Source organism: Pelecanus crispus, chromosome 3 (assembly GCF_030463565.1).
Source record: "Pelecanus crispus isolate bPelCri1 chromosome 3, bPelCri1.pri, whole genome shotgun sequence".
In the NCBI taxonomy this organism is placed as follows: Eukaryota; Metazoa; Chordata; class Aves; order Pelecaniformes; family Pelecanidae; genus Pelecanus; species Pelecanus crispus.
Window position 1 is genome coordinate 73,584,472 of NC_134645.1, and position 13,325 is coordinate 73,597,796.

The 13,325-nt window shown below is 37.3% G+C and overlaps 1 protein-coding gene across 1 annotated transcript in view; it reads left to right on the plus strand.

Annotated features, from left to right (window-relative positions):
- Positions 1-13,325, plus strand: part of TRDN (triadin) — a 199,601-nt gene that overhangs the window by 120,891 nt on the left and 65,385 nt on the right. The window contains exons 19-23 of the mRNA XM_075707713.1: positions 723-749; positions 7,315-7,362; positions 10,352-10,375; positions 12,228-12,278; positions 12,784-12,834. Of these exons, the coding sequence (XP_075563828.1) occupies positions 723-749; positions 7,315-7,362; positions 10,352-10,375; positions 12,228-12,278; positions 12,784-12,834 (201 nt within the window). The remainder of the gene's footprint in view (positions 1-722; positions 750-7,314; positions 7,363-10,351; positions 10,376-12,227; positions 12,279-12,783; positions 12,835-13,325) is intronic.

Here is a 13,325-nt window from a genome sequence, read left to right on the forward strand (position 1 = left end):
TATAGATTCTGAGCAAAAAATACCTAAAGTAGACTGACAATTTATAGAAAAATGAATCTGTCCTTTTCTACAGCATAAAAGCCTGTTACAGTGCTTCAGAATGGAGGTGTGAATAATGGAGAAAGAGAAATGTGGTAGCTTGATTCATTTGGATTTAGTTAATCCAATTATGAAGAATAATAAACAAATTAAACTGAAAAAAAAAAATACGTTCAAGGAAGACTTTTTAAAGTGGATCTTCCCCTGTATCAATACTCTGTATCAATACTTCTGCATCAGAACTCTTCTGAGTTCTGTGCTTTGAGTTTTCAACAAAACTTAAAAAAAAAATCCATAACTCCCCCAAATTACTGAAACTGTTAAAAGGAGATTTTTATTGCATACCCTCTGCCTGTGTTTGAGATGTGCTATCCTGAAAGCTGTTGTTACTCCTCTCATCCTCATTACTTAAAAATAGTGGAGCTATTGAAGCTCCACATATAACTTACCTATTGACCTTGTTTACCATTGCTTTTAATCCACAGGTTAATTAGTCATCTGCCATGAGACTATCCAAACAAGCAACATATGTGTGTGTCAGTTTTCCTCTGCATTAAAAAAGGAATGCCTGCTTTGCATAGATAGGTGGCATATTGACCAAGGGAAGAAGTGTTAGGAACGATTTTAATTTCTTCATGCATTTGCAAAATTTGTTTCCTGGATTGTTTTCTTTTATTTTACAGCATCTGTGGAAACTCTGAAGTCGAAAGGTGGGTAACTTTATTTGGTTTTAAAATTGAAATGGAAGAATGCTGTTGTTGACTCTATTAATGGAAAAGTTTCTTGTGGCAAAACTGCTAATGGGTGTGACATAAAATAAAGTGGACCTTTTAAACTATAATGGCTCCTTCCTCGCAGCACCTCAAAGCACCTCTAGAAAACAGGTGTCTTCTCCCTGAGTTGTCCATAGACTAACAAACTGTAATTCTCCAACTATATCAAATTCAGTTTCTAACCCTATCTCAAACCATAGGATTTTTGTGAAAGGCAGAAAGAAGTAATCAATCTTCTATAGAGACACAGCACAAAGAGAAGTATTTTTCTTTTTGCCAGTCCAGCTGCAGCACAAACCCAGTGACTGAACAGTTTTTTTCTTTGTTGAAGCCAGGAAGTTTTACAGGGAGTTTCAGTGAAACAGTTTTTGCCTTCCTTTCATACAATAACTGCTGATGGGAGAAGGTAGGAGGTGTGGGAGCATCAGTGCTTGCTTCAAAGGATGCTCCTGTCCGGAAGGCACAGGGAACTGGGACTGGTGAGAAACCTCAAGGGCTTAAGCTCAAGCTGAGCGAATATTTAATTGTTCATGTCAGTGTCTGACTTTTTACAGATACACGATGCAAGATACTAGTTCTGAATTGCCTTCAAGAACGTTACAGATGCCAGTTGTATCCTAGACACAAATGGAAAATGGGATGGCATGTTATAAACTGCACTTCACTCTCAGTCCATGTTTATTCATATCAATGACCACCTTGTTTTACAAATATTCCCTTTCAAACAAATGGGACTGCATGTATCAACCGCTCAGACTTGTGAGTTGTGGTCTCCAAGCTGTCCACCACAAGTCAAAGGCAGCGAAAGGAGAATTTCCAGTTTTTAACACCCTACTATCATTCAAGCGTCTTCTTTAACTTTAGAGTTCATCTCTGAAGCCTCATTCACATTAACCAGTAAATACTGACACAAGTGGTCAGGCTGAATTGCAAGGCAGTAGAGTGCTCTTCTGGAGCATGAGGAAGGGTTGCAGAATCACAGCTGTGGAGATTAATGTAAGGAAATCAAAGCTGATACATTATTGCCTTTATTGGATGCTCTTAAGTTCCCTGCTTCATGGGCTAGATTCATAATGCTGTCATTGCTCTGCAGCTAATTGTATTGAGCAAAACAGAAACCAGAATAATTTAGGCATTTGTTCTCTTTATACTCCCACCAGACAAAACAGAGAAACTAAAGGGAAAAAAAAAAGTATGTTAAGTTAAGCTTTTGCATTTTTAGCAAATTTTAGACAGCCAAAGTTGAAAATAAAGGTAGTCTTACTGTTATGGGTGACTGAATAAAGCTTTCCCCTATTGCTTGAAATCTCTAAGCAAATCTTTTTGATACATTATTATTTCTTCTGTAATGCTGTACTATGCATATGAAGTCAACATTTCAACATCTGTGAACCCATTTCTGCCAAGCCTGTGTATATCAGGGTCTAAAAAGAAATGAAGCAATTATTTCTTGTAGAATTAAGTCCCTTTCTGCAAACTTTAACTTTTGTTTGGCCACTACTGGAAAATGTTGTCATATGCCTTTTGAAATTGTTATTCACACTGATTATATTTACTCTTTTATTAAAAGTTATTTTGTTTAGGTCACTTGTAAAGTTTACAAACAGAATTAGCAGGGTTTTTGAAAAAAACAGAGCTTTTACCTCTATGTGAGTAGCCATAAAGGTACTCATAAGCCAACCCTTCCTTATGAGTTACTGAATTAAGGGGCACTTGAAAAAAATTTATAGGAAGTTCACCATTCTTTAAGGATGAATAGAAATTATAGGTTTCTATTACATAAATCAAGAATAATTCTGTTATTTCTGTTGTCAAAAGAGCAATCTAACAACTGAAAATGTAAACCTTAGTTTACCATAGGATCAGCCTAATGTTGAACCCAAAATTATTCTCCAGTATTTAAGTAAGTAACAATTTTGTTTTAATCAGTCACCTATCTCCATTAAAAAGAAATAGCTGTTGTTAGCTCTGGAGTAATTTTTAATTTCTGAAAAATTACTTGTTAACAAGTGATCTAAATTTAACTTTATATTGCTAATTTTGAAATGCAAATATAGCCTGTACTCCAAGGGAAAAATTATATTTATATTAAAATGTTACCATTGTTCCTTTTACCTCTTAGTAAGAATCACAAAGGAATGCAGTTATTTTCTTCTAAATACAAATTTTTATGACGACAGACAAATTCTAGTAGTCTTTAATAGCTATACCTTTCACTAAGACTGAACAAAACCATTGCTTTTCAATCTGTATTTGTTAGTTCTTTATTGTTGCTCTTTACTTATTTACGATTTTTCTTCTATTAATCCCTTTAGACTTAGTAGCTCTCTGGGTGCAACGTGATTTCCAATATTCGGTAGCTGCCAGCAAATTTTAAAATTTTTGAGCATATTCATGGAAGGCAAACAGTCCTGTTCTGAAAACAAGTGAGGCTTTTGATGAAATTCTCTTCTTTGGTAATTAAAAAAATTGATCTGCTCTCATAGAAGGAGGTCTGGGCCATTCCCACTAGCCTGTACTTCCGATGAACTATCAAGCTCATATAAAGTTTTGTTGCATTTTCTCATAAAAGGTTCTGGAATGCCACTATGGCAGGGAATTTTTTCATTTCTCCATGTAACAGAACGGTTCCTAAATCAAAATAGACACTTCCTAGGTTCATGATTTCCTGATATTAGTGATGTCACGATGAGGAGCTCCTGCCTCTGACCTCAGGGTTCAGTAATTGAAGTGTTTGTTGTCTCCAGTCAGAGTGATTTCTTTTAGCTTTCCTTCACACCAAGCAAACACCTCAAAATAGCTTTAAACTCAGTGACATTTTGGAATGCATATTTCTGATGTGGATGCTAGTTATGCAACTTGACTCTTTTGGGATAAAAATATTCTGACAAATTTGATTGTAGCCTACAACTATTGAGACTGCAGAAATATTTGATTGATGAATGGCTCTCCTGGCTACTTGCAGCACAAAACAATATCTGCTAAGCTCTCTCTCATTTGATTCCAAAGAGCTTATGATGAAATCAGAGAAACAATTATCATTGAAATCATCCATTTGATCTACATTATTCCAAGTTGCCAAGAATTTTGCTGAGAAATTACAAAATATAAATGGAAGTCAAGGCTCAATTTACTTCACCTATTCTTCTTAACTATAACTTACTGAAAATATGGATCCCTGACAAATTTCTACTTCTACATTTATGTGCATTCATTTTATTCTGTATTATTTCAGGTAGGGTTTTTTGGTGGTTTTGGTTTGGTTTTCTGGGATTTTTTTGTGTTTTGTTTTGTAATTTTTTTTTTTTTTTAATGCTTGATGTTCTGCTGAGGAGAAAATTATAATACATTATAATACTTCTGTGTTGCTCAAGTCATATGGCTAAAGGATCAGCTTTTCAAATTGCAAACACCTGCAATGGGACCATTTTTTACAAAGAGATCGTCTTTCAGGCTGCCACTCAGAAGTGGCAAGAAGTTTGAAAATGCTCAGCAGAAGGGATGAAATATTGAGCTACTCTGAAAACTTGTCCCTGTTCTAATAGAAACAAACCAAAAACTTCTTTGGAGTCTTATTCCAGACAGTGACACTGTGTGCAGGCTTTCTGTTTATATAGGCCGTTAAAGTGACACCTATTACCTTGATGATAAAACACTTCTCAGCATTACCAAAATAGCTCACACCTCCCTTCAAGCAAAGGAAATAATGCACTGTCCTGTTTGTCCTTCCAGACACTACTTGCCATGTCCAGATGATGTTACTTGGCAGTTCCCAAAAGTTACTAAAGCTCTGATCTGTCTCAGCAGGTTCTTCTTTACAAACACTCACTCACAGAAGCGTGGTGGCATTACTGAACACACTGATATACAGAATACTATTAATAGTACTAGTCGCTATTTTTAAATAGCAGTCTCAATGCTTCTCAAGGATAGCTGGTTCCTTCACCGTAATTGCACTCATGGTCTACCACTGCTACATGAATTTCTTGACTCTAAATACCTGATCTTCTCAGAAAGCTGTATTGCTCTTCTAGCCTGCAGTTTAGTATCCAGAAAATACTTTTTTTTTTTTATTCCATCAGTATTCTGGTTTTCAGAAGTTGAACAAACCAAAACTGCTTTAGTTTTAGCTAAAAAGGATAAACATCCTTTAGAGAAAACAGCAGTTCTCAGTAATTCATTTTACTCTTATCATAGCCGCTTTTTGCAGCTTTAGATGCTAAAAATACATTTTGGAATGCAAATGGGACTGGTTTCTGGTTCCCTTTCTCAAATCCTTTTTTCCATATTAAAATAAGCTTATTCTTCAAGATGTTGACCACTTCAGCAAGATTTTTAGAAGCACTGTGATACTGGTGTGCTCAGTGGCAGGGTTCAATGCCCAGGTTCATCTAGGCCTGTAAGTGTCTAGTTTATTGCTGATTTAAGTAGCCCTGCTGATCTGGGCCTAAGGAACATGGATGCTAATAGCATAGATCTACAATAAATGTGAAGGGGCTTTGCTCCTCTTCGGCTTTCTCTATGTCCAGTAACACCAATACAAATTTAGGTACTTGGACAGAAATGGAGCACTCACATTTTTGTTCTGCAGGTTCAGTCAGTCATCCTTTGAGCCTAGATTTTATTTTCAGGCAAAGTGAAGATTATCTTCAATAAAATAAGTTATCTGAGGTAACTGAGGTGCAGAGGTGCAATATTTCACCATTGTCATGGAGCTTGCTCACAAACACCTGCTCACTCCACAGCGTCCTGGGATAAAGAGCAAGCGGCAAGGGGGTGATTGATGTGTGTGAGTTGGTCCATCCCACTCAACATGAAGCAGTTCATCTGTCCACACCTGACATTCCACTGAATCTCAGGAAAAGTTTCCTGCTTTTGGCCTCCAGCCCACTTGCAGACAGGCCATAGCTTACTGACTGAGCTGGCCTGCTTGGGCCATCATGCCCAGCAGCTTCAGCATGCTTTCCTGCTGCCTGGGCGGCAAGCCCAGCCCCATCGGGACTACCAGGACATCCCTACAAGGGCAGGGAACATGCCTGGAGGCACTTCGTCGGCCCTTTGAATTCCCTGAATTTCTCAGCATAAATAATAAGAACAGAACATGACCCTCGGTATTCACCTTGGTTCTAAAAGCCAAACTATTAATTTACAACTGTGATTTGCTGTAATAAAACATTGTGTTGAAAATACTACTGTTCTTGGCAGGTTGAAATAACAAGTTGAGGGAATATTATGTGCTGATAACTCTGTAGCTGCAAAGACATTTCTATACTTATTAGTCATTTGATGTAAATTAATTTTCACTGTCCACTTTACATCCTGCCATTTATACTGATTGTCTATTCTTTGCACTAGTTTTAAATAAGGCAATGACAGTGAAGCTTTTTTACTTAATGCCACATTTTTTGTCTCAAACACTGTTAAGAGTATACCATTTAAAATTAAAACAACATTTCTCAGTCAGGATAATAGTTATAAATTATGGCTACAAAAGCTTGGTTTTACAAGAACGAAGTGTTGGCAGTGCCATTTACAGCTAAAAAAATATGTTTACATATTTGCAAGACTTAACCCTGAATAATTCAATTCAATGAGAAAATATATATGTTGTCCTAAATGTACCCAGCAATCTACAGGAAATCTTGTACATTGCCAAACCTGCCATGTAAATTGTCAGAAACTATAAAAGATGCACATATTTATGCAAGTTTCCTAAGAGAGCAAAGTCTGAAAGGATTCCTTTCTGCATCTCCTCATTTAATCCTTAGTGTGGAGCCATGAACAAATACTCCCTGTCCCTTGTCTCTCAGGCTGTGCAAATCAATTTAGGAATGGTGCAAGATAAAGCTCGCAATTAATCAGTTGGATATGTCCAGACATCCTGACCTGGACTGTTACAACTGCTTCCCCTGGCATCAGTAAAGGTCTAGCAGCCCTGCTGCACAACTGGTTTGGTTCACTCTTCTCTCTTGCATGCAGAAATCACTGTATTCACAAGGACTAAGTTAGGTGTCTGTAATATACAGTCTGACTGTGGCCCACTATCCTCACTGAGACTAACTGCATGCTTAAAATTAAGGCTATGTGGAAGTACTTTGTTGCGTCAGGGATGCAGTGAAGGTTTCTGCTGGTGCAGAGAACCACACTTGCGTGGGGAACCCTCACATGGCTGGCGAAGTAGAGACCTGCTTGCTTTGCTCTCTCCTCCATTATGTGATATGCACGGCAGTATAGCCTCTGTTGCACCTGAGATCTCAAGACAATGCTGCTATTTATTTTCTGAAAGAAAAGTTCCCTGTTTGCTTTTCCACTTTTCTTTTTAAGATAGGTAAAAAATACTTACTATGTAGCCATATATTGGGGGGGCAAATGGTATCTCATGGTTGCAAATCTTTTAAACCATTTGCCTCAAAGTAATCAGTAAGCATTGAAGAAAAGCTTTGTCTGTTGGAGCAAAACTTCTGACTAGAAATCTTACTTAAACCTTATCTTTGTTTTGCAGCAGTACCTGAAAAGAAGGATGAAAAAGCAATGAAGGCAGCAGAGCAAGGTAAAAAGAAAACAAAGCATGTTGGCATTATCTCTCTTAAAAGACAATGGCACAGAAACAAAAACCTCAGATTCAGAAAGCTGGGTGACAGCAACCTTTAAATCCATTGCTCTGCTAGTATTTGCTAGGGCTCTGCTGTGTTTATCAGACCAACAGGGAATTTCCACCCGGGAACTGGCTTTGTCCAACTTCCACAAAACCGCAACCCCCACAAAAGCTTCAGCTGAACAGACCACCCGCTTCAGCTTAAAGGTCCTGTGCTGGGACTTTGTCCCCCACAGATCCTGCGAGAGGCTTCCTGCCCCTACAGAGGCAGGCTGCAGCCTGGGCAGGTATCAGCCTTTACTATTCAGTCCTAGAGAGTGACTTGCGGTGAGGTGAAGGGGCAGAGGCCCCCTAAAGTCAGCTGAGCGGCTTTTCTTATCCCAAATGAAACATTACCCCATGAAGAGCCACAAAGGTCCACTGCAGAGAAACTCAAAGGATTTGAGAGCAGAACTTGTAGATCTTTGCAGCGAAAAACTTAGGATTGGTATGGATGAGGCATGAATTGGAATGTCTGGGAATAGGAACACCAGAAGAAGAAAGGATACAAGAACCGCACATGTTGATGGCACATAGTTCAGAAGGCCACAAAGTCTACATACAGTTTCCCAAGCCAACCAGAGCAGGAACACCAAGGGACAGTCTATACCCAGGCTAAAGCAAAACTCAAGCCACTGAGTGATGATGGTGAACAAAAAAAAGAAAAGCAATGGAGCCTTAAAGCATCTAGATAAAGATGGGCCTTTTCCCATTATATACACTTATATTTATTATTTTTGTTACTTCAGCATTATATCCTGCATACTTGCTTCTTATACACTTCTTAAAAGCAATCCATACTTTTTAGGTTGTATGGTAAAAAGCAAAGTAGTAAAGCACTGCTGTAAATACCCAAAGCTTATCATCCCTGGCTTCCTTCATATGATACACATGCTAATCTATTGTGGTTTGTTACTAACTGTCTACCAAGGTGATTTTTGTAATTACTCATGCTCAAATTGGCAATTAGAGTGCTGATGATGAATTTGACATTTTCAGTCTTATCATATCAGTTTTTCCAAACTTGCCAGTAATGCTTAGAATAAGGTATAAGCCATATTTACTAATGTAGCTTTGGCCAGTTGAGCTATTATCCCTTTCGTTTCTCCAGTTTCTCAGCTTTACTCAGCATTACTCAGCATTACTCAAGCCAGCGCAGGCACCCTGCTGCAGCTGTCAGCTGCTTTTAGTTGTCATAGAAAATGTTATAATGAGGTGGGCCTGGGCCTAGATTTCAGTCATTGTTAGTCTGGGTATCTCCATATTATTTTCCATTGCTGTACAAGTGCTTCCCCAGCTATCTGCACTGCCTCCCCCCTGTTTGGATACCTCATGCATCAATGAGGTGGTGTTTGCTGTAAGATTTGTCCCTTCTACAATGTGCCACCATTAGATGGGACTTTATCTGCAAAATATTTTAACTGTGCTATAAAGAGCACAGACCGAGCAGTACAAACCATAGTTTCATATGGTTGGCACTGAGCAGGGATTTCTAAACCATTGGTCGTGATCCCCAGGGAGCTCAAAAGGGGGACAAACTACTTCCCATGCCAGCAGGCAGCAGCAGCAGCACTATCTTGCCATGCCAGCAGCCATCTAGTTTCTGCAACTCAGAAGAATAAGAGCAACATGTAATGCCTATCACAACTATTTCTGCAGATTCTTCCAAGCGGTGGCAGCAGCTCAGTTCCTCTGCTGTACAGAAACGAACATAAATACTTCCAGGCAGCAGTTGCCTCTGCTTCTCATTTCTGCACCCTATATGTACAGAGCTACTGACAACACACTGATCGCTCAAAGACAAATGAGCCAAAATAACTTTCAGGAAATTTTTTGAATATTAGCATGAACTTACATTTCTCATTGAAGAGTAAAAAAATAAGATGAAGGAAGCAGCTCTGAGTTATGTTTTGAGTGAAGAGAAAACTGTACCTAATTCACTGTTCCCAAGTATCTGGATGCTCCGAGGAAAAGTGACGACTCTCTTAATCAGGAAAGTATGAATGCACCAGGAAATAGTTTTTAAGCTGAAAGGGATTTTTGAGCCTTTTAGACGGAGAAATGAAATAATTAGTTCTGCTAGCTATTGTCCACCAGGATAACTGTCGAAAAGCAGACAGACTGACCCGGTCAAAACTAGGATTTGTGATTTAAAAAAAGCACTAAATATAAGGAGACTTGCAGAAAACCAGTGAGTGTTGGCAGCTCTGTTCGTTTAGCAATCAGGACAGAGCTTCATTGTTTCAGACCTGAAGGTTTTAGGGATCAAACATGCTATTGCAGCTTTGACCTCAAATCCCTACAGTCTGGAAATGGGCTAAAAGGTTGTAACAACATTTCAGTTCACTAATCTTTTCCTAGTAGTAAAGCAAAGTTGCTCAAACATTTTCAACCATTAAAAGGAGAGCAAGAAGGCAGAGAACTGCCAGAAGTGTCTGGAAAAAGACAATGCTTTAACTCTTTGCCCTATTTTGAAAAATGACACAAGCATCAGACAGTTGCCAAGGAATTACTGCCTGTTATTAACGTAACTGACAATTAATACTTAAAAAAAAAAGAAGAAAAGGCAAAGATTTTTTTCTTGTGATATCCAATAGTACTAACAAAGGAGTTAATTACCATCGGTTAAAGCAGGTCACATGAGACTGGGGGTTTTTTATGCTCTTGTTGCACATCTGCAAGGTACTAGGTAGGAACCATAAACTTCTTTCACATACACTGTCAAGCATTAATGGAGTAGAAATCACTTTCAAGATATATTTAAGCACTTAGGAACAACATATTTTTAAATACATTTTCATTAGCTGATTGTATTAAAAATAATATCCTATGTGAACATGTATTCTAATATTTCCTTTTTGTTTTCTCTTTTCACTTTTGCTTCCCTTCTCTTCTCTTTCCTCAGATAAACCAAAGACGAAACAAGGAAGTAAGCTATAGTTTTACATATTGCTTCTCTCTATAACCGATAAAGCAATGTCAGATCTATAAATGAGAAAAAAAATGTATAAAAGCTTCTGCTGCTACTCAGAATTGTAGATTATGGTTGATTAGACAGACTAGAACTGATACAACAAAGCTAATAACAGTAATAATGGATATGTTGAGAAATTTTAGACTGTTTAAGCCAAATAAGTTTCATCCCAATGCTGTATATTTTTCCTTGACAAAAGGAAGAGACTCGTGCAATGCCAGCATGAAAAACCTATTTGTTACAATAAAATTACACTTTTGACCTTGTTCAACAAATTCCTTTCCCAAGTCTTCTCCTTTTAAAAGGTATATCATCTGGAAATACTGCCTTTTTAGAACAACAGTGTAAAAGGAGAAAAATAATGAAACATTTATCCTTTGATGTCAGCCCCAACAGAACAGGAGTTTCAACGTCAACAGTAAATTAAGTTTTTCTACTTGATGGTTACTTCTATCATAAATAAAAATTTATTATTTCTGGATTCCTTCAATTCAGATTCCCCATGAGCTTAGTTTGTCTTACACAAAGCCGAATACTAAATCGTGAACAAGAAGCTTTATTGATACCGTGATAAATTACTGTTGGACACATTCCATGCTTTTGTAACAAAAGTGACAATTTTTAAATTGTGTATGCTTAAGGCAGTAAGCAATTATCACTCCGGCTACCCACTGTAGCTACTGCAAGTATCATATCTATCTGCTAAACACAACCTCCTCCTTATTAGGAGTCCTGACCTCTTATCTTATGTGTAGTAATCAAGAGGGTCTTCTAACAAAGTTCTTTAAGATCTGCTGGCACTGAATTGCTGCCAAGTTTCTCAATGGAAAGAATTTTTTGCTTCATAGCTGATGGAGAACATTGTATTATTTTCTTTTTCCAGAAAATACCTGTTAAATAGTGTTTCTCAGATAACATGAATAAACCAGTGTAACCAATAGTCACATGGTTAAAACACTCACTTAACATGCAAGAATGCAAAATCCAAGTTTGTCTTCTTTCTGACTAACCTGTTTTGGGACAGTCTCATTTGTCTTTTTAATTTTGGTGGGAAAACCTTTGGAAACCTTGGTTTCATCAGCCCAGAATGATGGTCTCACATTTTGTCTGAAACACAATTCTTATTTTCTGTCTGGTTCAAATTATTGCTTATGCCTTTTACAGGGGACTTCCCTTCCTTGTACAGTATCCATCAAGGATGGTGTGGCCTAGCCATCCTCACTACTTGTCTGTAGGCAGAATAAAAAGAACTCTTCATCCTCCTATTTGTCACTATTGTGTTGCTTTCTCATTTTGATACACATCTGACCCTCAGAAAAAAATAGTTTCAATAAGGAGACTCTTGGACTTGCTCAGCAAGAATGGACAATCCCAGATGAGGGAAGTAGGCCACAGACAGCTCTGAGACAAAAATGGCAAAGGGTCAGTTTTGTCTTTTCTGGTTAAGAAAGTTGAAAACCTATCCTTATGCCATATTAAGTTGAAGCTTGCAAATTTTATAGGTTCCATAGTTAAGTTGAAGCTTGCAAATTTTATAGGTTCCATAGTTAAGTTGAAGCTTGCAAATATGATAGGTTTCATAGCTAAATTAATAAAACACATTTTGTGGACTGAACTCTCCGAACAGAAACAGGTGAATTTAGTACAGCTCTTCCTATCACTCAGTTTTTCACTATTTCTTCCAATATACTGTTATAGTCTCTCATATGATCTAGATGCTTCATTCTCTTGTATGATTAAATCTCATAGTTTCACTCAGTTACGGCTTCTGACTGTGACTTTGTCGGTGTGAATACTTCTTTTACAGATCCTGGAAAAGAGAAAGAATTGAAAGCTCCAGCTGCTACAAAAGATAAAGGTAACACAGCAGAACAAAATTGTATAAAACGCTAAGATCTATGTGCATCAGTAAAAAAATCTTGCAATGCATTGGCCTTTTTGTTTTTATGCAATAGCTTAGTTAGGAATTTATAAGCATAATACTATTTCAGTAAATTTATGAAAAAACTTAATTGGCATTACCTGGATCAGATGTGCAAATAAAGCCTTGGTAACACGAAGCATCTGTATGAAAACTTAGAAGTCCAAACTCAGAATTTAGGAACACTTGTTAACGTTTGCTATTACAAGCTGCAAAGTGAAATGTATTTTGAGTGACCTTTGTTCTTTCATCACACTTAAGAAAAGTTCATGGTTTCACTTTGTGAGCACGCTAAAACTGATGAAAACCAGTTTTGTACTACACATTTAATTGGTATCATGGCTCAGTTAGAAACTGCCAATTATTCAATCATTATGCCAGAGGTATTAGATGTTAACCTTTTATCACTCTAGCTTGAAGATTAATAAATTATTTTTTACAGAACATACTAAAGAAAAGGAAGGAAAGAATCCTACAGCTTTAAAAGATAAAGGTAAGTATACACAATAGAATATAAAACTTGTTGAAAACCACACAAAGTAGAATTAAGATATTAATTTTAAAATAATCGTTATGCACCTTTCCCATTATAAGCCTTAACCAATCAATATTTAATTGGTTAAAGTATTATACAGGATATATAGCATGAAAGAAAGGGGGGAAAAAGGACATTCAGAAGTCTCAAAATTAATTAAATAAGTACCACAAAACCACTCTGAGTAATGGTTGAGAACTTTCTTAAGAACTTTTCCAAGAACTTTCCCTTCTGAAGAATGCAAGTGTTTAATAGGAGCCAGTTAACAAAGTCTGAACTGAATGCTTGCATAAATCTGTGGACATAACAGGAAGACAGTGAAGTTTATGAGCATATGAGTAAGTAATGTGCTTTCTGGGCTTTGTAAAAGCTATAGTTAAAAACCCATAGCTTCATCCCATCAACCACCTGCAACATGAGAGTTTGTCTGAATCTGTCTTTTATTCCTT